At 34.0% G+C, this 26,866-nt stretch overlaps 3 protein-coding genes across 4 annotated transcripts; 1 reads left to right on the top strand and 2 right to left on the bottom strand.

Moving 5' to 3' along the window:
* Positions 1 to 498: 498 nt before the first annotated feature.
* sdf2l1 (stromal cell-derived factor 2-like 1) lies at positions 499 to 3,363 on the bottom strand. Its single transcript, XM_073841217.1, has 3 exons — positions 3,116 to 3,363; positions 1,378 to 1,574; positions 499 to 1,285 (listed from the first exon to the last, which is right to left on the bottom strand). The coding sequence occupies exons 1-3, from the start codon at positions 3,291 to 3,293 to the stop codon at positions 1,007 to 1,009; spliced, it is 654 nt and encodes a 217-aa protein (XP_073697318.1). The 5' UTR covers positions 3,294 to 3,363; the 3' UTR covers positions 499 to 1,006.
* A 1,570-nt stretch (positions 3,364 to 4,933) lies between these two features.
* Positions 4,934 to 14,087, top strand: ydjc (YdjC chitooligosaccharide deacetylase homolog). Of its 2 annotated transcripts, none has more exons than XM_073840864.1 (6): positions 4,934 to 5,047; positions 8,420 to 8,598; positions 8,815 to 8,971; positions 10,562 to 10,661; positions 11,518 to 11,695; positions 12,747 to 14,087. In XM_073840864.1, the coding sequence occupies exons 2-6, from the start codon at positions 8,435 to 8,437 to the stop codon at positions 13,093 to 13,095; spliced, it is 948 nt and encodes a 315-aa protein (XP_073696965.1). In that variant the 5' UTR covers positions 4,934 to 5,047; positions 8,420 to 8,434; the 3' UTR covers positions 13,096 to 14,087. The 2 variants fall into 2 exon arrangements, with proteins under 2 accessions (XP_073696965.1, XP_073696964.1); XM_073840863.1 differs by lacking the exon at positions 4,934 to 5,047 and adding an exon at positions 5,991 to 6,087.
* An 876-nt stretch (positions 14,088 to 14,963) lies between these two features.
* Positions 14,964 to 25,305, bottom strand: ube2l3b (ubiquitin-conjugating enzyme E2L 3b). Its single transcript, XM_073840429.1, has 4 exons — positions 25,244 to 25,305; positions 22,092 to 22,187; positions 19,923 to 20,109; positions 14,964 to 16,140 (listed from the first exon to the last, which is right to left on the bottom strand). Exons 1-4 carry the CDS (start codon positions 25,268 to 25,270, stop codon positions 15,986 to 15,988), a joined length of 465 nt encoding a protein of 154 aa, XP_073696530.1. The 5' UTR covers positions 25,271 to 25,305; the 3' UTR covers positions 14,964 to 15,985.
* Between the last annotated feature and the right edge of the window lie 1,561 nt (positions 25,306 to 26,866).

Raw genomic sequence — 26,866 nt, 5'->3', positions numbered from 1 at the left:
ATAAAATGACCCAACAAGCTGAACCCAGCATTTTTTAGAGCGCAGAGAAACTATCCAGCACTTGGGTGAAAAATATAAAAAAATAACCTAATATAATGACCAAACAAGCTGAACCCAGCATTTGGGTTTAAACAAAAATAACCCAGCATTTTTTTTTTAAGTGCAGAAAAAATCTACCCAGCACTTGGGTAAAAAAAAAAAAAAAAAGACCCAGCAGGCTGAACCCAGCATTTGGGTTTTAAAAAATAATCCAGCATTTTTTTTTTTAGAGTGCAGAAAAAAAATCTACCCAGCACTTGGGTGAAAAATATAAAAAATAACCCAAATAGAATGACCCAACAAGCTGAACCCAGCATTTTTTAGAGCGCAGAGAAACTACCCAGCACCTGGGTAAAAATATTAAAAACAACCCAATAAAATGACCCAGCAGAAAATATAAAAGCAAGTGTATGGTTCTTCAAAAAACAGTTGTTTTACCTGAAATAAAAATACCTACAGTATGTTTTCAAAAACTTTATTTATGCTTTCACCAAATTATGTACATATCAGGTCATATACAGTATGAGGAGAAAACAACTATTGGGAATTACAGTAACATAGAAAACTTAAACCATAACAGATATTTTCCCACACTGAATTCAGAAAGATAACAGGATTTCCTGTGCGCAAAAACACTATTTCATACCATTTGTTCCAGTAGTAATCTAATCTTTAATATAAATAATACAAAATACTAAATTTTAAACGCGGGTATGTAATGTATTTTTATTCCCTTATGTACAAACAAACACATTCCAATCAGAAATCTAGCAAAACCTTTGTCTTTTTGTCTGTGATGTTTATTTTGTAGGTGACTTTGTCTCAAAAATTGCAGCACATGTGTAAGAGTTTGACCAATAAATGTAAAACCTTTTTTGAAATTGAAAGTTTAAATATAGAGAGGGTTTCACAGCATGTGTGAGCTGAGTTCTCAGACGCTCGCTACGATAATGTAGCGGCGGCATCATCAGAGCTCGTCGTGACGCACTGGATCACTGCTGGGCTGAATAAAAACCCCCTCCATCACCTTCCAGTAGTTATGCTGATTGGGTGAAGGCATTCCATGGACCTCACGCTGGCCTCTGATTGGCTGGCCGTACTGCTCTCCGGTAACACTGAGGAAAACCTCTGTGGCGACGTGTTTGAATCGCACCGCGTCGTCACGTTCCCAGTACGTGTCGCTGCACTGCACGGACCATACGTCTAAATCATCTCCTTCTCCATTTTCACCAAACGCACTCACTTCCTGCAAAGGTAAAATTAATCAAAATTAGAATGTAATTCAAATCCAGCCAGGTACAGACACCTGAACATTGAGGGTAAGAATGGAGAGTCTACCTGGTGGTTAGACAGTGGGGAGCTGAAGTGATGTGAGTGTAGGTTGCGTCCGGTCTTCATGTGTGTAATTCGGATGGGCTGCCCGCATCGAATGGGCTCACCACGCTGACAAACTTTGTCTGGTTTTCCACGGATGCGCCAGTAGCTGTTGGCATCGTCGGCCGAATCCACGCCTGTCACTGATTGCTGGCCACTTCCTGCAGGGCATCGTGTAAACTGTTTAATTTGAGCATATACTGTATGGATATCATCACGAACCAAAGAATATTATAGTACTTTAGTATCCCATAGTACATTTTGTAAAAAAAATAATAAAAAAAATCATATATTATGTATTTAAACATACATTCATAAATATTTACAAATATTTGTAATTTTATAATATTGTTAGAATTAGTTATATAGTTAGTTATAGTTAATAACATCATGTAAAAAAACAATTATACAAACATTTTCCCTAAAGAACTGCTAAAATATCTGGCTCCACTGTGTGAAATATTAATTTAATAATAATATTTTTTAATGTTACCACTGTTAATAACCACTTTTTAAAAAATAATTAATTATATAACATTTTAATATATACACATGACAATCTGCACAACAGTTGGTTAAAATCTACCTCATAGTAAGTATTTATTTGCCTTATTTTATTTATATTTACCTTATATTATTTATTTTATTTTTTAATTTTTAATTACTTATTTTATTATTTAATATTAAATTATTTATTTTATTTTCTGTGTGATATCAATTTAATAATAATTTCTAATGTTATAACTGTTACTAACCACAGTTTTTTTTTTGTTTAAATAATTAAATAATTGTATAACATTTCAACATATATACATTACCTTCAATTATTTATTTTATTTAATTTGATTTATTTTTATTTTATTCTGTGTGACATCAATTTAATAACAATAATTTCTAATGTTATTACTGTTAATAACCACTGTTTTTCTTAAATAATGAATTAATCGCATAACATTTTTAAATATATCCTCATAGTTACTATTTACATTTACCTTATAATATATATATTTTTAAAATGTACTTAATATTTAATTATTATTATTATTATTATTATTATTATATTAAATTATTTGTCAATTTCTGTATAGACACATACTTGAAGTCTTAGCCATTAAAAAAGTTCCAATTTCAATGAGAGATACATACATTTATTTATGTATTTTTTTTTTTTTCATTTATACGTTTTGTTAATAGTAAAATTCTAATATATATATATGTATATATATTATATAAGCTAACAAACGTAAAATAAAAAACGTGTAAGGAAATTATGCCACTGGAATGACTACCATACGTATTACCATTGTACATGTAAAAATATATGATCATGTATTATCATGTTACCTTTTAGTATTTTGTAGTGCACCTGTCGTCTTGATTACATATATCTCTCAGGTAAACATAATACATCCGAACCAACAAAAATATAACCACTGGGGGATGAATGAGAGTCTATAAAAAGCTAACGGAATAAAAAAATAAAATATTTTATATTTAACTTGTTTAGAAATATTCCAAGTCATTAGCTTCCTGGCTAATGCATACATGCACCAGCTGCTACTACACTACGCATTAGAATCAACCTAAGTGCATAAATAGACTGAAAGCGAAGATTTAGCTCTCGACTAGAGCATAAGCATTCTCTGAGGGCTTCGTTGACCAAATCGCTAAAGTTTCTAATTTTATTGACTATGCACCATACCTGATCCGTATTTGACATCATGCGAGTGAAGTCTGACGCTGTGCCGGGTGTTCATCAGTTTGACCAGAGATCCGCATGTCACATAGCTGGAGTCCAAATCACTGGCGCCGCATTGGCCAAACATAAAACATACTAAAATGAAATCCAGAAAGACAGATATAACTCTTAATGGTCCCATTGTCACAGCTCGTGTCTATGTACATCACAGAAAGATGGATTCGGAGAGCCCCATTCAAACGCTCACACGCTTTCTGACCAATCGCATCTTGACAAGTCCGAAAACAAGGAAGTGATTCACGAGCATACACGGAACCCTGTGATTGGGCGAGCGAGGGTGGTGTGACGTCACGACATATTAATGAGCGTTACATTGTACAATCCTTAACAGATCATTAGTTGACGTAACCAACTTTTAAATAGTTTGACATATTACGAAACTTTTATTCATGTATTTAAAAATGTAGATATTTACAATTGTAAGTAATTTTTTTTTCTATCTATCTATCTATCTATCTATCTATCTATCTATCTATCTATCTATCTATCTATCTATCTATCTATCTAAAATAAAAGTTCGTGTTTACAGAAAAAATGTGTATATTTATTATGTATATATAAATACATACATACACACATATATATTAAAAAATATTTTGTTGTGTATATATATTTATATTAAAATTATGTTATATATAAATTAAAGTTTTTAATATATAAATATATAATTTTTCTTAAATATATACATGCACAACACAAACTTTTATTTTGGATATTTGGATTTATTTTAGTGCTGGCCAACCATTTTTTGCATTTAATCACATTCAAAATAAAAGTTTTTGTAGGCCTATGCCAAAATATGTTTTATATATTAAATATATATATATATATATATATATATATATATATATACTGTATGTCTTTAAATACATAATAAATATACACAGTACACACACATATATTATATAAACAAAACCTTTATTTTTGGATGCGATCACGATTATTCATTACCCAGCACTTATTTATTTATTTATTTATTAGGGTATGTTATCACACTATATGTTAATAACCAAAGAATTATAAAACATGCCAAAAAAAAAAGAAAAAGAAAAGAAAAATCAAACAAACAGAAAATTTGTTATTTATTTATTCATTTACTTTTTATGAATTAATTGAATAACATTTTAGCATATGACGACTTTTGGTTAAAATCTATCTCATAGTTACTTTATTTATTTACCTTATTTTATTTTTACTTACCTTATATAATTTTATTATTTATTATTGTATTATTTTATTTTCTGCATTGTTATTTTTTTTGTATTAGCCAAGAACGTAAAGTGTAGTCCTAATTTAATAAAATTACTTTTAAACTAGGTGTTTAAAACTAACATAGATAAGCATACTAATAAGCAAACTAGACAAATTGGACTTTACCCTCAAAATGCCATATTTACTAAAAATAACATTCATGACAACAATATGTGTGACAACCTGCCCCGGTCTCCACTACAACTTATTAAAGAAAAAATCAGTTTCCAAAAAGTGTTGTCCCACTACTATTTGTACCATTCTTTCATTAGTAGCTGTTTACACAGGATGCATTCTTGTGTTTAACAAAAGACTTTTATTGTAATCTGTTTTATGTCTACAGTGTTATTCAAACACATAATGTAAGTTATGCCATGCATATTATTGCTGTATCAGGTGTCTGAAGTTGAAAACACTTCATGAACGTGCGCAAAGATCATAAACATGATATCCTCCCTCTCTTTATCATGTTTTCCTTATTTCTAAAGAGGTTACGTGTCTTGGGAAAACATTCGAAAGCCTCTATAGACACGTAAGCAAAGTCACACCTGCTGCCTAAAGTGTGTACAAGGATAACATTCAGCTTACATTTATAACATTGAGAACGGCAAAATCCTGGCTCAGGTGAGTAATACTGTTGCCTACTTTAATATTGTTTATTAATTCATATCTGATTAAAAAGTTATATAAATGACCACAATAGGTTTATCTCTTAGTTTAAAGTTTAAAACAACACATTGTTATGTTTCAACCAGTCTCTATTATTCCTAAAATAACTTTTTGTAGAAGCGCATATGTTTTTAGTTTCCAACATTTTGGAGAACAAACGACAACAATATAGTAACCATTGATTATATGGTGTAAATATCTATATTTTAAAATAAAAAAAACCTGTAAAATATCCATTAAAAAAAAATTTATCTAAAAATTAACTTTTATATACACTACCGTTCACTACCTTTTTTTAAAAAGAAATTAATACTTTTATTCACCAAGTATGTATTAAGTTAATAATTAAAAGTTTATTAAAAGTTAATAATAAATAATTTACATTGTTATAAAATATTTATATTTTGAATAAACACTGTACTTTTTAAACTTGTTATTCATGAAAGAATCCTGAAAAAAAAAATCACAGGTTCCAAAAAATATTTGGTTGCACAACTGTTGATATTATCCAACATTGATCATTCTAATAATAAATCAGCATATTAGAATGATTTCTGAAGGATCATGTGACACTTAAGACTGGAGTAACAGCTGATAAAAATTCAGCTTTTCATCACAGGAATAAATTCTATTTTAAAGTATGTTAAAAAACAAACAAACATTATTTTATACTGTAAAAACATTTTGCAATATTAATGTTTTTTCTGTATTTTAATCAAATAAATGCAGCCTTGATGAGCATAAGAGACTTCTTTAAAGACTATAACAAGTCTTACTGAACCTAAACTTTTGAACGGTAGTGTAAACTAGGAAGGGACCTTGAAACGGCGAAGGCCTATTTGTACATGTGGCGTTGTTTTATCCACATCCGGTAGAGGGCGCAGCAACTCCGGAAAAGGAAATTGCCGTTCTATGCCTACAGACGGTCGTTCTCTCCGCACAGCGTTGGACACATTGTAAAAAGGACTAATGGCAAAAACCTCGCAATAAAATGGGTAAGCGATTAAACATTATTACTGCTAGCTAGGAGTATATTACAAAACAGAATTAGTCCCTTTGAAATTATGAGTCATTTGTTTGTTTCTTAGCTATTAATAGATCAAGCGGAGTAAATGTATAACCAATATGTTACCGAACTGAGGAGATGCGATTATATACCATATGTGAGGCAGTGGCAGCTGCTCGTGTTAACACCGATGAGGTGAATAAGGCGTAAGACTTTTAGACCTGTCTTATTAACGAGTCGGTGATTTCCCGGTAAGCAGCTTTCCCGCAGCTGAGGCTCGTGTTTCATACAAACCGTTTCGTTTCGTCTTCAAACAAATGATGTTGGAATGACGTGGATTGACGCGTTGACTCAAGGAACGTTTCCTGTTGTGTAACGTTAAATGATTGGGTTTCATTATATATGATGACTAGCACTTCTCTGTCTGTCTACATATAGAAAAAAGCTGTCATTTTTAGAGATCGATAAATTGGTTAATCGGGTTTTAATAGATATTTTAAAGGATATTTACGTTTCATCGGTTGGTAGTACTATTTGAAACGTTATAAGTAGTATTATATCTATTCAAATGGCACCGCTTGTTGAAAATAAGACTAAACAACAGGTAAAGTAACTACTTCAATACGTTGTTTGTATAAATAACCTACATTTTAATAATTACAGCAATTTATTTTCAAGTTAGAAATATATAGCTTTACAATTAGACTCAGTCTAAAATAAAAAAAGTGACCGTTTGAAGCAGATATAATTGTGTGTGTGTGTGTGTGTGTGTGTGTATATATATATATATATATATACACACACAAATTATTTTTAATGTATATTGTATTAAATAAATAAATATTATGAATATTATAAATATATTATAAATATTATTTTATGTAAATATAAAGATATACAGATTTTTAATATAAATATAATTATTATATTTTAATATAATTTATTATTTTGTATAATAAATATACATTTTTAAAATGTTTTTAAAGAATTCTGTTCTGCTCACCAAGCCTGCATTTATTTGATCCAAAGTACAGCAAGAACAGTAATGTTGTGAAATATTTTTACTATTTAAAGTAACTGCTATCTATTTGAATATACATTTAAAAAAAATCTGTAATCAGAACTAAATTTTCAGTATCATTACTCCAGTCTTCAATCACATGATCCTTAGGAATCATTCTAATATGCTGATTTGCTGTTCAAGAAACATTTATTATTGTTATTATCAACATTTAAAACAGTTGAGTAATTTTTTTTCAGGATTCTTTGATGAAAAGAAAGATCCAAAGATCAGCATGTGTCTAAATAGAAGGCGTTCATAACAGTATACACTATATCATTTTAAAAGCTTGGAGTCAGTATAATTTTCATTTATTTTTTGAGAAAAGAAATGATAGAAATTAATACTTTCATTTAGCAAGGATGCTTTAAATTGAACAAAAGTGATGATAAAGACATTTATAATGTTACAAAAGATTTCTATTTCAGATAAATGCTGTTCTTCTGAACTTTCAATTCATCAAACCTGAACCAAATCTACTGATATGTTTTCAACATAATAATAATAATAATAATAATAATAATAATAATAATAATACATGTATTTTGAGCAACAAATTAGAATATTTGAATGATTTCTAAAGGATCATGTGACACTGGAGTCATGTGAAAACTGGAGTAATGATGCTAAAAAATCAGCCTTGAAATTACAGGAATAAATTACATTTTAAAATATATTCAAGTGGAAAACAGTTCTTTTAAATATTTCACTGTATTTGCTGTACTTTGGCTCAAATAAATGCAGGCTTGGTGAGCAGAAGAGACTTCTTTAAAAACTTAAATCTTACTGTTCAAAAACTTTTGAATGTTAGTGTGTGTTAATAAAATCATATTTTAATAATATTTCTAAATTTATAAACACCAGCGTTTTATTAATATTGTCTTAATACAATCTAATAACATTTATAAGATTTAGTCTGATGATTCTTTAGTTATTATCAAGTCAAAAAAAGAATTATTTAAAATTCTGGTTGGCTTAAAAATAAATCAGCAATTCATTTTCAAGTAGGAAATTAATAGCTTTACAATTAGACAGCCCCCCCCAAAAAAAGAAAAAAAAATTTGTGGCTTTTTAGATTAGGCAAATATTCATATAATGCCATAAGTAGCAACACTTATTGTCAAAAATGATTATTCTTATTTATGAAATATATAGATTCATATTCTGTAGTTTAGTCAAAAAATCCTTTAGTTAGATAGCAGTATTAATCACAAAAAAGCTATGGTTCAATCTTTAGTTCAGTGTTTTTGTTTTTCATCAGCAAGGCGAGGAGAAGATGCCTCAACCCAAGGTGAAGCTGGTGGTGACAGGAGATGATTTTGGGTACTGCGAGAGAAGAAATCAAGGGATTGTGGATTGCTTCAAAGCTGGTGGGATCTCCAATGTCTCTCTTCTGGTGAATGCAGTCTCAGCGGAGCACGCGGCTGATCTGGCCAAAAGGTACTGCGGCTGATTTCTATCTACTTTTAATTTCTAGCAGATAAATATGAAAATATGATAATAAACTTTGAGTATCTTACATTTAAACTAAATGTCACAACACTCTTCTCTCTCCTACTACATGTAAGCCGTAAAATCTACAAAGCTCATTTAAAGTAGTAATAAAATCTATAATAAGATGTCATGCTAAAATAACTCTGCTGTTCTCACACACAGGAATCACATCCCCATTGGACTCCATGCGAATCTCTCCGAGGGTCTTCCAGTCTCTCAGGATCTAAAGGGCTCAATGCTTCTCAACAAGGATGGATTCTTCCATGGCAAGATGGGCTTCCGAGAGGTTTTGCAGAGCGGTCAGCTCAAGATGTCAGAGGTACACACAGAAACACACTAATATGAAGACTAACAGAAAGTCACATGGGAGCGAATTCAAACCTCAACATCTACAATTGAGGTCAAAAGTTTACATACACCTTGCAGAATCTGCAAAATGATAATTATTCTACGAAAATAAAAGGGATCATACAAAATGCATGTTATTTTTTGTTTAATACTGACCTGAATAAGGTATTTCCCATAAAACATGTTTACAAATAGTCCACAAGAGAAAATGATAGTTGAATTTATGAAAAATTACCCTGTTTAAAAGTTTACATACGCTTTCTTAATACTGTGTTACATGAATGATCCACAGCTGTGTTTTTTTGTTTAGTGATAGTTGTTCATGAGTCCCGTGTTTGTCCTGAACAGTTAAACTGTCCGCTGTTCTTCAGAAAAATCCTTCAGGTCCCACAAATTTTTGGGTTTTTCAGCATTTTTGCGTATTTGAACCCTTTCCACCAATGACTGTATGATTTTGAGATCCATCTTTTCACACTGAGGACAACTGAGGGACTCAAGTGCAACTATTACAGAAAGTTCAATTGTCCAGAAGGAAATGCGATGCATTAAGATCCAGGGGTGTAAACTTTTGAACAGAATAAAGATGTGTTCATTTTTCTTATTTTACCTAAATATCATTTTTTTTTTAAATTTAGTACTGCCCTTCAGAAGCTACAGAAGATACTTACATGTTTCTCAGAAGACAAAATAAGTTAAATCTACCCGGATCTCCAAATCCAAAAAGTTTGCACCCCAGGCGTAATTTAAATTACGTTAATGGGGCTATATGTAACTTTTTCCCCAAAATAAACGTAACAGTAGCCTTTTTATTTGACCATTTATGACTCAAACATCTCCTGATGAGCATACTGACACCTTGTCCGCTCACAGTGGGTGCACCTTATAAGCCTGTATCCTATTTTTCCTATTTTCTGTCGGGTCGGATTTTTCTGTCTGCGGATGTGACGTCAAGCGCGTTCATGTTAAACATTTCAGATCACTCTGCCACCACCGCTAGTCATATATATATATATATATATTGCAAACAAACTTAGTTTCTCAAACAGTATATGTATTTGACTGTTCTTACCTCTGTAAACATAATGTTGACTTCTTTGCAGCGGATGACTCTTTGCGAGAGCCAGCAGAAAGGAAGAGCAGTTCCGTTTTTTGGCCACAGGTGTCAGTCGCGAGTTTAAATTTCAGAAAGTTACATATAGCCCCTTTAAGAAATCAAGTCGAATTTTACGAAATTTAAATTTGTCAGCTTATTTTAGTGAGTTAAAGTAATGTAAAAACACAAGTTGCCAGAACTTGCTTATTATATCATTTATTTTCACCAATGTAGTTTGAACAGATGGTCCTTTTGGACTGTGGAGGAAGCTTTTCGCTGTTTTTGTTAAAAAATAATCTCTTTTATTTCCAAAGACAAAGGATAGTACTTTTCATGATACAACCTATTTAAATACATGAATATAAACTATTTTAAAGTATCCAACTTCATAACCAAGCACAGAAAATCATGTTTGTCTGATTCTATCAGGCTGTTTGCTTAAGTTGTGTTGTGTTTTCTGTTTAAAAGGTGGAGGCGGAGCTCAAAGCCCAGGTAAATCGATTTTGTGAACTGGTTGGCCACATGCCCTACCATATGGATGGCCACCAGCATGTGCACGTACTGCCAGGTAACAGTGGATCCATCCTTTTCACCAAGTATCCAACAATTCATGTACACTACTGTTTAAATGTTTTGGGTTGAATAAAAAAAATAAAGAATTAAAAAATGAGTCACCAAGACTGTTTCTGTTACCAAAACACTGTAAATATTGTGAAACATTATTACAATTTAAAATAACAATGTTCTAATTTAATATATTTTAAAATGATGGCAAAAGCTGAATTTTTAGCATCCTTACACCAGTCTTTAGTGTCACGTGATCCTTCAGAATCAATTTAATATGCTGATTTGCTGCTCTAGAAACATTTATTATTAATAGCAATGTTATACATAGTTCTGTTGCTTAATATTGTTGTGCACTCTGATTCTAATATACAGTAGTCAAACCAAACATTATTCAGACACCAGATATAATTTTTGATATTTTTTCACTAGTGGGTGCATGACACTATAGTTCATGTAAGTGAGGATAGCAAAATAAAGTAAACTGTGACATATTATACCCAAAAATTCTTCATACAGTGGACTACCAGTAAAATTTTAAACCCAAAAATTATTTACACACTTTGCCCTGACCATGTTTTGTTACATACCTTTCTATCAAAGCTATTTGACATTATCAAGATTAATTTTCTTCTTACCATTTTGTCAACTATAGTGAATAAACAGTGATAATGTTAGAATTGTTGAAGGTGTCTAGGTAAATTTTGGTTTGACTGTAAATAGAAAGTTTGAAAGAACACCTTTTTTTAATATATATTTTTTGTAACATTCTAAATGTCTTCATTGTCAGTTTTTGATCAAATCAGAGGTGCCCTTGCTGAATTTCTTTCAAAATACTTACTTTTTGCCATGTTTTCCAGAGGTGCGAGAAGTGTTCGCCCAAGTTCTCTCCGATTTTGGCATCACCTACACACGGGTCCCCATAGAACCTGGTCTTAAATTTTGCAACTTCCTCCCATCCCATTTGCAAGACTTCAACGCACAGGTTGAAAAAGATGCCCTTGAATCTATGGAGGTCTTTCATCGCCATGGAATTAGGTTTGTGAGACAACATTTTAAATCAAGTCAAGTAGAAAGGTTCCACAAATGTTTTAGGAAATATTTACTGTGGTGGCTAAAATTATTAGAACACTAGTATATTTTCACCAGCTAAAAATGGTTTTAAATCAGTTATTTCTATCTTTTGCTGTAGTGTGTGAGTAGAAAATATCAGTTTACATTGGGGGGGGGGGGGGGGTGGAGAGAGAGAAAGAAGGCAGAGCCCCAAGAAGAGAGCCCCAGCAAAGAAAGAGAGAGCAAGGGAAAAAACAAAAGGCAGAGCAACGGTTACAATCTTCTTTTATCCTTTCCTTGACCATGTGACTGAAACCCAAATGTGAGACATTCATACTGACCAATCAGCAGATTACAGCTTCACCCACTGTAAAGGTGTGACAATTAGCAGACCCCCGATGTATACACATTTTGGTCTATAGGCCTTGATCCCTATCAGCTCCTGTGTCTTCAGGGATGCCAAATGACCCTTTTGTTTCTGAAGATATGTTTGGGGCAGGATAGCAGAAGTCTTTGATCATTTTTAACCTTACAGAAGTTAATTGATAAAGAAAATCTATTTATGTCATTATTTTTGACAGCATCCACAATATACAGCATTTTTACACAAGTGCCTAAAACGTTTAACAGTACTGTAGCTTTGCGGGTAGGTTTCTTGAAGCATCTTAGAGACGTTGCCACAGTTCTTCTGGATTTAATCTCGGTTTGTTGTGTCTGGAAATGCTTGGAAATGTGAAATGATATTTCCTACTGACACACTACAGCAAAAGATAGAAATAACTGACTTGAAACCATTTTAGCTGGTGAAAATACTAGTGTTCTAATAATTTTGGCCACCACTGTACCTCATTTACAATATCTTGTGTAGTCATTAGAGCAGGTTTGGTTACATTTTTAGTCTATAAATATGAATTCTGTCCTTCAGATACAGTAGTCACAGTATATACAAAATATCACTAAAATGTTTTTTCCACTCACTCATATTTTTCCCTAATGAAATTGAAACGGCTATATACTGTTTTTTTTGTCTCCTCAGATGGCCTGATGTATACATAGGCCTGAGCACCATGGGTAAGAACATGTCTATATCCAACCTGAAACGTGCTTTGGGCTTCACTCTAGAAGCTTCACTAGATGACAGCGTGACCTCCCCGTTGATAAAGTCCAGTGATGCCGCGACCGACTCCTATCAACCAGTTACAGCAGAGCTCATGGTGCACCCAGGATATCCAAGTCAACCTCACCAGGGCGGATGTGGAGAAGGACCAGATGACTTCTCACAGTCCGCAGACAGACTACACGAGCTGAATACTCTGAGGGACCCTTTGGTGCTTAACTACTACAGGCAACAGGGGATCCACCTCTGTGCCTTCAAGGACTTTTAAACACCTAAAGCAGAGTATTTGGCATAATATACCTTGAACCATACCTCAATTAGACATTAGAGTAGGAGTGCTTAATTTGGGAAACAAACAGAAAATCGGCATTCAGTTTCATTGTGCTGCTTCCAAAGCCAAAATTAACAACAGAAACACAAGATACTATTAGATTGACCTTTTAAAGCTATAAGATATTATTAGATTGACTAGTTTTTTAATTGTCAAACAATACATTTGTTTTTTTTAAACGGATAGGTCACTCAGAAATTAAAATTGTCATTAATTACTCACCCTTATGTCGTTCCAAACCTGTAGGACCTTCGTTCATCTTCAGAACACAAATTAAAGATATTTTTGATAACATCCCAGACCTTTCTGACCCTGCATAGACAGCAACTCAACTGACAACTGACACGTTTGAGGCCCAGTAACGGTGGAGAACGTGCCTTGGAGAAGAATTGTTAAATATAGTGGTTATTTTGGTTTTGTTTGCACACAAAAACTATTCTCGTAGCTTTGTAAAATTACAGTTGAACAACTGATGTCCTTGCTACTTTTTGGGCCTGGCAACATTTCATTGGTGTTGCCGTCTATGGTGGGGTTTTATCAAAAACCTCTTAATTTGTGTTCTGAAGATGAACGAAGGTCTTAGGGGTTTGGAACGACATGAGGGTTTAAATTTTTGGGTAAACTATCCCTTTAAGCAGCAAGCCATTTCAATATAGAGAGCACTTTGTAATAGGATGGTGCAATTTTATTTGGATTTGCTCATTTGAGCAAGTTTCTATCAAATCCACTTATTAATATTGCAGAGAACCGTAAAACCCAATAGCAATGCCATATTTATGACTGTAACGTACTATATGAAGATTTTAACTCAACTGAACATGTAGCAATTACTTTATATATTTAAAAATCAAAGGTATTTTTGGGTACAATGTTTTTAATGAATGTATTTATGATATTTTTATGAACCTGAAATAAAAATGTTAATTTTACTTGGGATTTCTTTCAGAAATTTAAAAATAGCTCAAGTTTTATGACGGATGATTTAGAATTAAAAGTAAAAAATGAATATTGTATGAGCACAGCAATTTTGCAGCAGAGTTTTTGCAAAAACGGATAACTTAATTTTTTTTTTCTGTTAGATGTATTATTTAGTTATTTTTTCTGAATCAAAATAACCCAACTGCAGTTTGATTGAGATGAAAAAACATGACTTTTGAGGATCGTTAAAAAACGAGTTAGGTTTTTGCAAATGAACACTAGAACATATAAAAATGCTTATGCACCATAGGAATACATTTGTACACGATCGAGCACCCATCCTATTGACACATTCATTCAGACCTAGGTCAAAATAGCCTTTATTTGGTGAGTTCAACCTTTTGTCACATATTAGGGTTAACATGTTTATAACCTGTATGTTAAATTCAGGCCATTCCTGGCGTTTCAGAATAAGCTGTAAGCAACAGTTTGGAGTTTAAGTAGTAGTCCTCATAAATATACAGTTTACTAATGCTAATATATTTAGGTTAAACAATCACTAAATGCTCAAGTTCAGATTTGATATAAAACAAATCCATAATGCTCTTTTAAACTGGGGAAAGCCTGTTGGATTGGTTGACTTTAATAGGAAAACCTTAAAATCTAAATTGAATTTAGCCAATGTTTGATTTAACTTTGCTTGGTCATTGTTTTATTTGGGCACACAAATGTGAAGCGTTTTTTAAGTCGGATACTGCAACATGAGGCGTTTTGCAAGAGACGCAAATATTATTGAAAGCCCGAAGAACCTTTTTTTGCATTATAAAGAGTGGCGTAAAAACCACTCGATGGATTTAAAGAAACTGTAGAGAATGTTCTAGAAAAACTCACGATCAACTACTGCGTTTATTCTGTGTTGGGAGAAAATGGGAGTAATAATTCTCAGTAGCGTACATCTCTAAATCTAGGGGCCGTTTCCATGATTAAACCCAAATAATCAACAATATACAAGAATTTCCTATGAAACATGTTAAAAGAGATGTTTAAAATTGTGGAAAATTACGTTGACTCACACAAAGAGCATTGTTTTCATCCTTCCTTTTTTCATTTGTGAAACAAAAGTATTTCATAGCAACGTCGGCTCCTAAGCCGTCTATTTTGACTGACTTTACAGTGGTTTATGCCGATTCGAGGCTTGGTAAAGGGCTGAGAGTAGCCTGTTCCTTAGACATACCGTGCAACCCAACAAGTGCAGTGAAAGTAAAAAGGTCATATGAAATAATCTGTCGCCGTCGACAGCTGCGTAACCTCCATTCCTCCTTAATGTCTCCTTTTTTTGTTTTGCGGAAATCAGAGCACAAATGTAAGAAGAGGGAACAACATAATAATAATAATATACATGATAAATTACAATCCATCTTTGTGTTAAATGAAGTGTCACTTCCAAAAGTAATTTTTGAAAGTTTTGTGTAATAATGCAATGATTCATTTTCTCATTACAAAAGGGTCAAACAGCATTCGTTACATAAACGCCCTGTACATTTTCCAACTGCTTTGTCTTAAGTTATCCTCTAACCAAATTTTGATGCTTTCAAACTCGAGAAAGAAAAAAAAACAACAAAAAAAAACAAACATAGTAGAAAGTTAGTAAGGGCCTCAAGCTAACACCAGAAACTCAGATCGGATGTCCTCGCGGCGTCCTGCTTCAAGACGGAGGCTGCAGCTGCGCTGTACTTCTCCAGCTCGACTAGAGTGACACGTGGAAAGGAGAGAAGGAGGGAAAGCGGGCGGGTGGGAGGGAGGTAGGGATAGAGGATGGCGTTTGGGTGTCGGGAGGAAGGTAGTAGAGCGAGGGGAAGAGGATCAGAGGAGTAGGAGGGGTCTGGGGCTACACACTTGTCTGGTATTGTTAGTCCACTGGCCGCTTTTCGCCGTGTTTCTTTGTAAACTCTTCTGCATTCTTAAAGAATTTTTTACGGTCTTTTGAGTATTCTTCTGCTAGGTCGGCCCTCAGAGGGTGTTCTGGCTGTGGGTCGTTCACCAGGGCAATGAGCGACTGAATTACTGTAGGAAGAAGAGGAAAAGAATGGACGTTATCATGGGTTACAACAACATTATTCGTTTATTTATTCTGATTTCTTACAGTTCTAATAAATTCAGCTTTAAAGAATTAGGTTTTTGAAGGAAAACATTCCAGGATTTTTCCCCATATAGTGGAACCCACAGGACTCAATAGGTTGAAGGTCCAAACTGCAGCTTCAAAGGACTCTCTACATCTGAGGAATAAGGGTCTTATCTAGCAAAATGATCAGTCGTTTTCTAAAAATAATAATTTTCTATTCTTTTTAACCACAAATGCTCGTCTTGCACTGGTTTGACTTCACACATTATGTAATCACATTGGAAAGGTCATGCTAGGCTTGCTGCGATAGATGGTGTTACAGTGTGAAGCCACACCTCGGCACCGCACACCAAGCGTGCCGTAGGTGTCCTGAAAAGTGAAGCCAAAAGTTTTCGATCGCCCCCCGGTGGCTGGCTGCAGTATAGGTCATAAACCCCGCCCTCCCCATGTAATCTAATGGGACGTGAGCCAAACTAAATAATCGAATTACACGGCAAATAATTTTTTTCCAAAGGTGATTTCCATCGTGTGAGGTAGTTCTTATAATGCTGATCCATGCTCAGGTGTTCGTTTTTTTCTAAAAAGTTTGCTTTTAAGTAGTTATTTGATGCTATAAAAATGGGGTGTGGTGTCATGATTGTGATCGTGCGATTGGGTCTGCGAGAGTTTGGGCGGGACTTTGACACCGCGGCTCCGCCTCACGACTCTACTGCGCATGCTCTGGCTCCAAACGAACCTCTACTGCGCATGCTCTGGCTCCAAATGACGTAACTTCCCCCAAGATGGTAGCGGCCATATTGAGCTGTTTTGGCTTCACTTTTCTATAGTGGAAAGAAGCGGAAACGCGTTGTCCATCTTTTTTACAGTCTATGCCGCACACCAACATCGTTTAGATTTTTTTTATAGTAATAAAAATAAATTAGTTCAGTTAGAGAACAGAAAGTACAATTAAAAACTGAACATGGCTGCTCAATACAGTCTGACAAGAAGAGAGAGGTGAGAAAGACAACACTATAGCGGAAGTGCCCGTTTGGCAATATTTTGGATTTAAAAAAATATTCTATCTTGACTTTCGCCGTTTATCCAAGATGATAGGAAGTGTTTTTTTTTAACATTAATTTCTTATTATTTGGTTCCATAGTGTTTTCAGATTTTTACTTTTATTTAAACTTAACTTGTAATTTTTTTTATGTCAATGTCTATGCCGTGTCTCCAAGCTTTCTTATTCGTTTTGCTAATAAGCAATCTACTTTTATTTATTTGGTTCCATGTTAGCCTACTTATTTTCAGTTTTGTATAGGCTACCATAAACTTTTTGTAAGTTATTTTATATTAGACATAGCCTATAGCATGGTGTATTTTATTGGTTGTTACTAAAGGTTATATGATTTATATAGGCCAAGTTAATTTGACGTTGTAGGCCGATTCAATCAATTGGCACTGAATTGCCTCTAATTTAAAAGTGAAAGTAAAAAGCGCACAACGCTTTTAAAAGCAGATAAAGAGAGGGAGAATTCAAACAAACTAAAAAACTAACAATTGCTTTTCACCAAATTGCCTCTAATTTAAAAAGTAAAAGTATGTAAGCTGTTTAAAAGTGATGGTAAGCAAGGAAAGGACAGAAACTTTCCACCCACCCATGTACGGTGATACTGGTATTATCAGTGTTGTCACACTTTAATTAACCGGTGGGAAAATTCTCACCATCTCACAACCTTTTTTTTTTTTTTTTAGAAAATGGCCAATTGTTTTGTTAGATCGGCTGGGATCGTGTAGAGCCCTGTACTGAATTTTGACCTTCAACTCACTGATCCCCATTAAAGTCCACAATATGGAGAAAACTCCTGGAATGTTTTCCTCAAAAAATGTATTTTCGACTGAAGACAGACAGACAGACATAAACCTCTTGGATGACATTGTGTGAGTAAATTATCAGGATTATCATTCTAGAACAATCCCTACAGTTTAGAGAGAGAGAATTATATTTCCTTCATTAGTGTTATATTATAGTATCATTGAGATACTTTCATAGGTTTTATTTTGAATTCAATTTTAGTAATAGTTTAGTAGTTTTAGTAATTTTGGTGCGTCTATCATTTTTAGCCATTTTTAAAATGCGTCTATACAGTTTTATTTATTTTTATTTCAGTTTTAGTTCTTGTAGCACATTTAGATTAACTAAAATGGGGACTAGCTGAAATGGTTTATTTTCTCTCAGTTAATTTATTTTATTTCAAGTAACAAACATGTATGGTTTTGTTCTAGTTTTAATAAACTATAATAACCCTGACTGATATCTTTATGACTAACAGATTAGAATAAAAAAATGTATCCAGCATTTTTTGTATCCATTAGATACTATTGTAGTTTTTATTAAGATATTTAATTAATATATTATCTTTTTCTTTATTTTCATTTTTGCTAAAGACAGATCGTTTCACCAGATAAGACTCTTATTCCTCATCTAGGATTGTGTAGATTGTGCATTGAAACTGCAATTTGGACCTTTAACCTGCTGGCCACCATTGGAGTCCACTATATGGTGAAAAATCCTGGAATGTTTTCCACAAAAACCTTCATTTCTTTTCAACAGAAGACAGACAGACACGAACATCCAGGATGACATGGGGGTGAGTAAATTATCAGGACATTTTTATTCTAAAAGTGAACTTACCCTTTAAAACAAGTTAACATTTATTTCAAATACCTTTTTTATGGTTTTATTTAACTACCTCTGTGATGTTTGAGTAGTTAAAGTAGTGAAAGAAAGTATGTTTAAGAAAAGCATACTTATTGTTGCCAACAGATATCTAACCAAAAAGTAAAAGCAAAAGCCAAAAACAAAGATACTGGTTATTCAGGAAATAACAACCCCAACATGTTTATTCCATAACATGGATGAAAACTTCTTTCATTTAAACAGCTTTATGAACTAGGAATGCAGTACTGCTTGATCTAAACTTGTTATCTAGCTTTCTGAAGAAATGTGACGTGTCACAAGAATGCTGCAAAACAATGGCATACATGTTTAAAGATTCTTCGAAATGAGTAACATGCCTCATCCACAAAGCAGCAGTAACTAATAACTGCAAGACTAGCAGATACAGTAAAATTGTCAAATAGTTTTACAATTTAAAATATATCTTATTCTAATATATTTGAAAATTCTATTTAATCTTGTGATTTGAATCCTGAATTTGTTTGTTTTTTGTCTTCAGTGTCACATGATCCAAACATTCATTTTCATTTTCAAATTCATTCTTATCGATGTTGAAAACAGTATTGCTGCTTAATGTTTGTAAAAACTAATACGTTTACTTGGGTGAACAGAAAAGTTCTAAGGAACTGATTTTTCATTATAAATGTATTTTCGGTCACTTATGATCAATTGAATGGGTCCTTGCTGAAAAAAATACAATATTTCTACTCATACATTGTTTTATTAAATTCAGCTTTAAATCAACCCTATAGTTTAGTCAGGGATAACTATGTAGACTTTATCTTTATAAAACAAACCAGGATTTAAAAAACCCCATCATTGATGTCACGCTTGGGTAGTCAATATAAGCTGAACAAACAATAAGGATGTAGACTACTATATAAACAAACGGACACTGACCATCTATTTATGATTTCTATATAATGAAGTGACGACAACTAAGCTTTAGCTGTCTGACTCATGTGGCGATTTCAGGAATACTGCAACAACAGCAGCGTGTCTTACCTTGGTCAGTTTTGGTGGCTGGTTTCCAGTTCTCTGCACTAATGACAGGCAGGCAAACCTGTCCCTTCTCGTCAATGTTGGGGTGGTAGATCTTCGTTTTGAACGTGATCTTGGGTGGTTTGAAAGGGTATTCTGCAGGGAAGATGATCTCGATCCTGAACGCCCCTTTGTCATATGGAGGGTTGTCCTGTGGGAGAAAAAGGCAAATGAAGTGAGCGCGGCTCAGTTTATAATGTATACATTACAAACAAACCAATGTTGAAAACAGGACAGAAGCATGAGGTGTGAGGTATCAGATCACATAAACAGTACCAGTCAAAAGTTTTTGAACAGTAACGGTGTGTTCACACGGGGCGTAAGCGTCAACGCTTAACGGAAGGCGTGGCTGACGTTTATGGTCATAGCAGCGTCAGCCAATGAAATGCTGCTCTTGAACAGGATGAACGTGATTGGCTGCCGCCTCGCCACTGTATTTGCATAGAGTGATCTGATTGGCTGACGCGGCGCTTCACTGGTGTTGCTCGCGGCAGAAGTTGAAAATTTCTCAACTTCTGCCACGAGCAACGCCAGTGAAGCGCCGCCGACGGATCCACAATTCTTTTCGGCAGCGCTTGACGTCACCCATTCAAAGTCAATGGGAAGCGTTGACGCTTACGCCCCGTGTGAACACACCGTAAGACTTTTAATTAGGGATGCACGATATGTATCGGTCGATAACTTGTGCGTTTTGTCAGTAAAGCCGGTTCTGTAATCAGCGGTAAATGCCATCAGGTGCGTGATTTCACGTTGAGCCGTATATACTACACACAGCCGTTGTTTACAGACGAGCTGCGCACATTCACACTGATAATGAACATTGCTATGCGCAGCTCGTCAGTGAACAACGGCTGTGTGTAGTATATACGGCTCAACGTGAAATCACGCACCTGAAGGCATTTACCGCTGATTACAGAACCGGCTTTACTGACAAAACGCGCAAGCTTTATCGACCGATTGGTATCGGTGCATCCCTACTTTTAATGTTTCATAAAGAAGGCGTCTGCTCACCAAGCCTGCATTAACTTGATCCAAAGTACAGCAAAAAAATTGAGATATTTAAAATAGCCGTTTTCTACTTGAATATTATTTCAACTGTAATTTCTTCCTGTGATCAAAGCTAAATTTTCAGCATCATTACTGTAGTCTTCATGTCACATGATCCTTCAGACACGTGTATTATGATCAATATTTTAAAAAAGTAAAGTACATTCTGGATTCTTTAAAGAATAAAAGTCTTTTTGGGGGGAATGAAATTATAGAAATTAATACTTTCATTTAGCAATGATGCTTTAAATAAATTAAAAGTGATGATAAAAACATGTATAATGTTACAAAAGTTTTTTTTTATTTTAGATAAATGCTGTTCTTCTAAACTGTCTATTCATCAGAGAAACCTGAAAAATTCTACTCAGCTGTTTTCAACATAATAACAATAAATGTTTTTTGAGCAGCAAATCAGAATATTAGAATGATTTCTGAAGAATCACGTGACTGCAGTAATGATGCTAAAAATTCAGCTTTGAAATCACAGGAATAAATTACATGTTAAAATATATTCAATTAGAAAACAGTTATTTTAAATAGTAAAAATATTTCGAAGTTGTACTGTACTTTGGATCAAATAAATGCAGGCTCGGCGAGAATTTTTTTTTGGACTGGAAGTATAGTCTAGGTCTAAATGCAGTCTAGCTCTAAAATGCACGAGGAATTTGTTTAAAAACACTCAAATATAAGCAATGTTTTAGTACAGAGGTTTCCAAATTGTTTACTAAGAAGTGCCAAAACTCACATTTGAAAGAAAGCTGTCAACTAAAAGTAAATGTTGCACTATATTCAACAACGATATATTAAAACATACCATTTAAAAAAAATCTAACTCACCTAAATTCTCTATATTTGCAAAAATGCTAATTACAAAGCAAAAGTGTTCAAAAAAACTTTGGCCTGCAGGTTTGGGCAACTCTGCTAATGTATAGATCTCTGTATAATATTAGCATTTCATGTGCAAATATATTTCATATCAGAACTTTGTTTCTCAAATCCTAAAGCATTCAAAACATACCACTGCTTGCCTGTATACTTTACAGATATGTAAAAAGCATGTAAACAATTCATGAAAGATTTACTTACTGGAACAATGAGGCCTTGCCATGTCAAAATGTTTGATTCATCAACTTGAATGTTACGGAAGTTTTTCATTCCAGATTTGCGGATTTCTTCAAGCTCCTGATAAAAAAAGGGATGGAAACAAGGATGTGTTAGATGCTATGTTTCAAGCAGAAACTTTGAGATTTGGCTTCTCTCCTAATAGCACAATTGCCATTTAATAGGTAATGACAAAATACAAACGAATGAATTGGGAATAACAGTTTACATCATTGGCCAAGACCTCCTATGTATCTTAATCATGGTCAAGACATCCCAAATGTAACGTGAGCCAGGTCTTGACCTAATGAGTTGGAGAAACAACCCCTTCCTCAGCAGCTTACTGTAAATAACTGACCTGAAGTTCAAGCGAGGGTGCATTAAAACATTAACAAACCGCACCCATGCAGGAAAATCTGACCACGCCCCTAGTTACACCCCCACAGCTCATTATTAAAAATATATATTTTACCGCATTAAAAGATATATCTTATATTGTAATAATACTTACTATTGTCCTGTAAAAAAATACAAAAAAATAACATATTATAATAAAGTATTAATAGAGTTGTTATTATTAAAGTACCAGCCAAAAGTTAGGAAACATTACAATTATAATGATTTTTGAAATAAATATCCTCTGCTCATCAAGGCTGAATTTATTTGATCAAAATAAAGTAAAAAAAAAAAAGCCATATTGTGAAATATTATTACAAATTGAAAAAAAAAAGTTTTAAATTTTAATACATTATAAAATGTAATCACATGGGTCATCCCTCTGAGGTTGAAAAATATGGAAATCTGTATTTATACTGAAAAATTACATCCCTGACACCTTAAATGTTGAAGTGCATTAAGCTTCATATCCAATAACCATTGCATTAACCAATTAACATAAGCTGTTTATGATCCATATGTGACCCTGGACCACAAAACCAGTCGTGAGGGTCAGTTTTTTGAAATTGAGATTCATCATCTGAAAGCTGAATAAATAAGCTTTCCATTGATGTATGGTTTGTTAGGACAATATTTGAAAATCTGGAATCTGGGGTGCAAAAAAAATAAATCGAAATATTGAGAAAATTGCCATTAAAGTTGTCCAGATGAAGTTCTTAGCCATACAAATTACTAATCAAATTACGTTTCTATATATTCACGGTATGAAATTTACAAAATATCTCAAGATTTTTGGCTAAAGAGGAAAATCTATCATTTTGACCCATGCAATGTATTGTTGGCTATTGCTACAAACATACATATCCTACTTAAGACCAGTTTTGTGGTCCAGGGTCACATATTTAGTCTCACATAGGGCTGCAACAAATTATTATTTTGATACTTGAACAATCTGTCAATTACTCACTTGATTTATCAGATAAAAAGACAGTTTAAAGTTATTATTTGAATGTTATAATAGGGCTGGGCGATTAATCGAAAAATAATCGAAATCGACATTCAGAACCTATAATCGTTAAAATTTTTCCAGGAAGATTATTTCAATTACTTTCCCTTTAAAAAACACAAGCGCTCCGTTCCGTTATTCCGCCGACATGTCGATGGAGAGATTAAACAGTATTTATACAGTAAAAAGTATTTTTACAGGATATACAAGGGTAATTTCATTTAGAGGAGATACTGCTTATTTTCTACTTTTAATATGAAAAACATTGAAAATTATTTATTTTGTTTCCAATAGTGCAAGTTATTTATTTTCACTAATTTAAGAAAAATGTGACTTTTCGTTTTAAGCAATGCTTGCTTTAATTTCAGTTGTTCAACACTGATGTTCAATTAATAATAATAGATCGTAGATAGTGTGTTTCCTTCAATTATTTTAAAATCAAGTAATGCACCCTTCATCCAAAAATCTCTCGCTTGTAATATGTGAACATATTTACTGTACAAAACTTGTCAGTGAACTATGAGGGCAAAAAAATAATTATTATATAAATATAATTAAATATAATTTTATTAATAAATAAAATAATCGTTCATTAATCGTAATCGGGTTAAAATGTTCAATTAATCGAGATTTTGATTCTAAGCCAAATTGCCCAGCCCTATGTTATAATCAAATTGCTGCAGTAAGTCCTTGATGTATTAAATCAAACACCAGCAAATACATGTTCAAAAATAAGCACTATAGTAAAAGGGTGAGTTTTTAGTACCCTTGTGAGTATTAACCATTTCCTTCTACTGCCACTGAGGGCTGTCTGACATTTACAGCCATTCTTATCTAACAAGGAAGTAAACTCGTTAACACGCTCACTGTAACAGAATAAGTTCACTAAGCGTGCAGAAACACCATAAACCTCAAATACACGACAAATCAGAAAGCTTAACTCCTAAAAAGATTGTTCAGACACATCTAGGTGGCTAAATGCAGGTTATTCACGAGTTGTAAATGAAGTGATTTCGACAAGACGGAAGTTTGTAAAGCAAAAGCTTGTTGTGAACACTTACGGTTTCGTTTTTTATTAAGTGCGTTACTACAGCTAACCACTTGGAACTACTAAACTAAAGTTTAAAGTCATATTTTAGAAGTATTCTACTTTTGTCTTACATATATTTTTTAAACATAAAACGTAAAAAGGACGGTTTTATTTTATATTTAACAAATGTGACGAGTTTGGTCCCTTTGAGTCATGTCTAACACCACTGCAGTGAGATTATTTGATTAAAAGCATTTGTTATTTCGATTAACAGTCGATTAATTTACAGTTATTTTATTCAGACGATTCAGATTAGTTTGAATCAACCGAATCCGGTCCAACGGAACTCATCCTGTGCGTTATATTCGTGTCATTTACTCGCTGTCATTGAATGAAAGGACTTGATAAAACACTGAAGGCTACTCTAACGTATTCTTTGACCTGCTATCTCCCCAATCTCGACCCTAAAACCTTGTTCTAGAGTCCCGCGGCCTCCACCGGCGCTTTTCCTCCTTCATGTTTGGAAACGCGAAGCGAGCCGAGTCATCGAGTGAGAGAACCGCTCGTACCAACGTCGATCAAGCCGCAACGAACGATCAAATCGGCTTTTCCGCCAGTTAAACTTTATGTTTAAACCCCTATCGCGTCGTCGTATGTGTTTTTAATTAATTTGCGATATAAAAAGTATGAGGTTTGGACGTCTACCTTGTGTAGTCTCCTGCTCGCCGCCATCTTGAATCTTTCAACTACTACCAGAATGCACCGCGCGGCGCAGCTATGGAATCATGAGCTCGTCCGCGTTTTTAAAACTTCGGATGATCTGGGATCAGATTTAGTCGCCCACAACCGACGCTATAAGTAAGACGGGAGCAAGTACAATGATCTCAGGTCAGAACCCGTGGGTACTTTCCATTACAAAACGAAACAAAAATGCCATTTATTACACTATGAGTGGAATTTGTTCTTCTGTGATTAAACAAGGCATAATTTAGCCTGCCTTTATTGTTAACTTCTCTCGAAAAATTATTAAACTAAATTAGCATTAAATATAACGGTTTCAAGATGTAGGTGTGCCGGGAGAGAACAGAACACGCAATTAACGCCCTTGACAAGGAAGTGCGTTTTCCGGATTTCTAGTTGCATGCTAGTTATTGACCACATGATGTCACTCCAGAGTAAGGAATAATGCTAAAAGGTGATTTGATGCTATTTTAAGAAATCTGAATTATTTGAAACATACAGGTATGTGCCAAAAATATCTAGGAAAAGTCCATTTATTTCAACAATTTGTTTCAAAAAGTTTAACTTGTATGTTATATTCGTTCACTACACACAAAGTGAAATATTTCAAGCCTTTGTTTGTTTCAATTTTAATGATTATAGATTAAAGATACAAAAAGCCCAAATCCAGTATTTCACAAAATTAGAATATCATGACAAAGGTCAACATTGTAGGCTCCCTGTGTCCCACCCTGCTGAAAAAAAAAAAAAAACAGCATATGCTGGTTAGGTATGTTTTGGTGCTGGGATGCTGGTTTTAGCTGGTTTATGCTGGTCATGTTGCTGGTCAAGGACCAGCATAAACCAGCAAAGGGCCAGCATAAACCAGCATAAACCAGCAAAGGACCAGCATAAACCAGCTAAAACCAGCATAGGAGAGGACTAAGGAGAAAAAGGACTGGTCTGTTTCCCAGTGGTCCCAAGTCCTGTTTTCAGATGAAAGCAAATTTTGCATTTCATTTGGAAATCAAGGTCCCAGAGTCAGGAGGAAGACTGGAGAGGCACAAAAGTCAATCTGCTTAAAGTCCAGTGTGAAGTTTCCACAGTCAGTGATGGTTTGGGGATCCATGACATCTGCTGGTGTGGGTCCATTGTCTTTTATCAAGTCCACAGTCAACGCAGCTGTCTACCAGGAAATTTTAGAGCACTTCATGCTTCCTGCTGCCGACAAGCTTCTTGGAGATGATGATTTTATTTTCCAGCAGGATTTGGCTCCTGCTCACAAAGCCAAAACTACCAGTACCTGGTTTAATAGCCATGGAATAACTGTACTTGATTGGCCGGCAAACTCGCCTGACTTAAACCCCATTGAAAATCTATGGGGTATTGTCAAAAGGAAGCTGAGGGAACAGAGACCCCGAAATGCAGACGAGCTGAAGGCCAATATCAAAGCAACTTGGGCTACCATAACACCACAGCTGTGTCGAAGTCTGATCGTCTCCATGCCACGCCGCCTTGATGCTGGAATTAGTGCAAAAGGAGGCCCAACCAAGTACTGAGGACATAATACAGTACATTAAGACACTATTCAGAAGGCCAACATGTGTT

Source organism: Garra rufa, chromosome 5, assembly GCF_049309525.1.
Source record: "Garra rufa chromosome 5, GarRuf1.0, whole genome shotgun sequence".
NCBI lineage: Eukaryota > Metazoa > Chordata > Actinopteri > Cypriniformes > Cyprinidae > Garra > Garra rufa.
Note: the sequence above shows the minus strand (reverse complement) of the source record. Positions and strands in the feature narration are given on the sequence as shown.

Coding starts and splice junctions, on each gene's coding strand:
- sdf2l1 (XM_073841217.1), bottom strand. CDS start 3,293: ATGGGACCATTAAGAGTTATATCTGTCTTTCTGGATTTCATTTTAGTA. Junction 1,575..3,115: donor TGATGTCAAATACGGATCAG/GTATGGTGCATA, acceptor GATGCCCTGCAG/GAAGTGGCCAGCAATCAGTG. Junction 1,286..1,377: donor CCCCACTGTCTAACCACCAG/GTAGACTCTCCA, acceptor TTACCTTTGCAG/GAAGTGAGTGCGTTTGGTGA.
- ydjc (XM_073840864.1), top strand. CDS start 8,435: ATGCCTCAACCCAAGGTGAAGCTGGTGGTGACAGGAGATGATTTTGGG. Junction 8,972..10,561: donor GTCAGCTCAAGATGTCAGAG/GTACACACAGAA, acceptor TCTGTTTAAAAG/GTGGAGGCGGAGCTCAAAGC. Junction 11,696..12,746: donor TTTCATCGCCATGGAATTAG/GTTTGTGAGACA, acceptor TTGTCTCCTCAG/ATGGCCTGATGTATACATAG.
- ube2l3b (XM_073840429.1), bottom strand. CDS start 25,270: ATGGCGGCGAGCAGGAGACTACACAAG. Junction 22,188..25,243: donor CGAGCAGGAGACTACACAAG/GTAGACGTCCAA, acceptor TTTTTTTATCAG/GAGCTTGAAGAAATCCGCAA. Junction 20,110..22,091: donor GGCAAGGCCTCATTGTTCCA/GTAAGTAAATCT, acceptor TTTCTCCCACAG/GACAACCCTCCATATGACAA.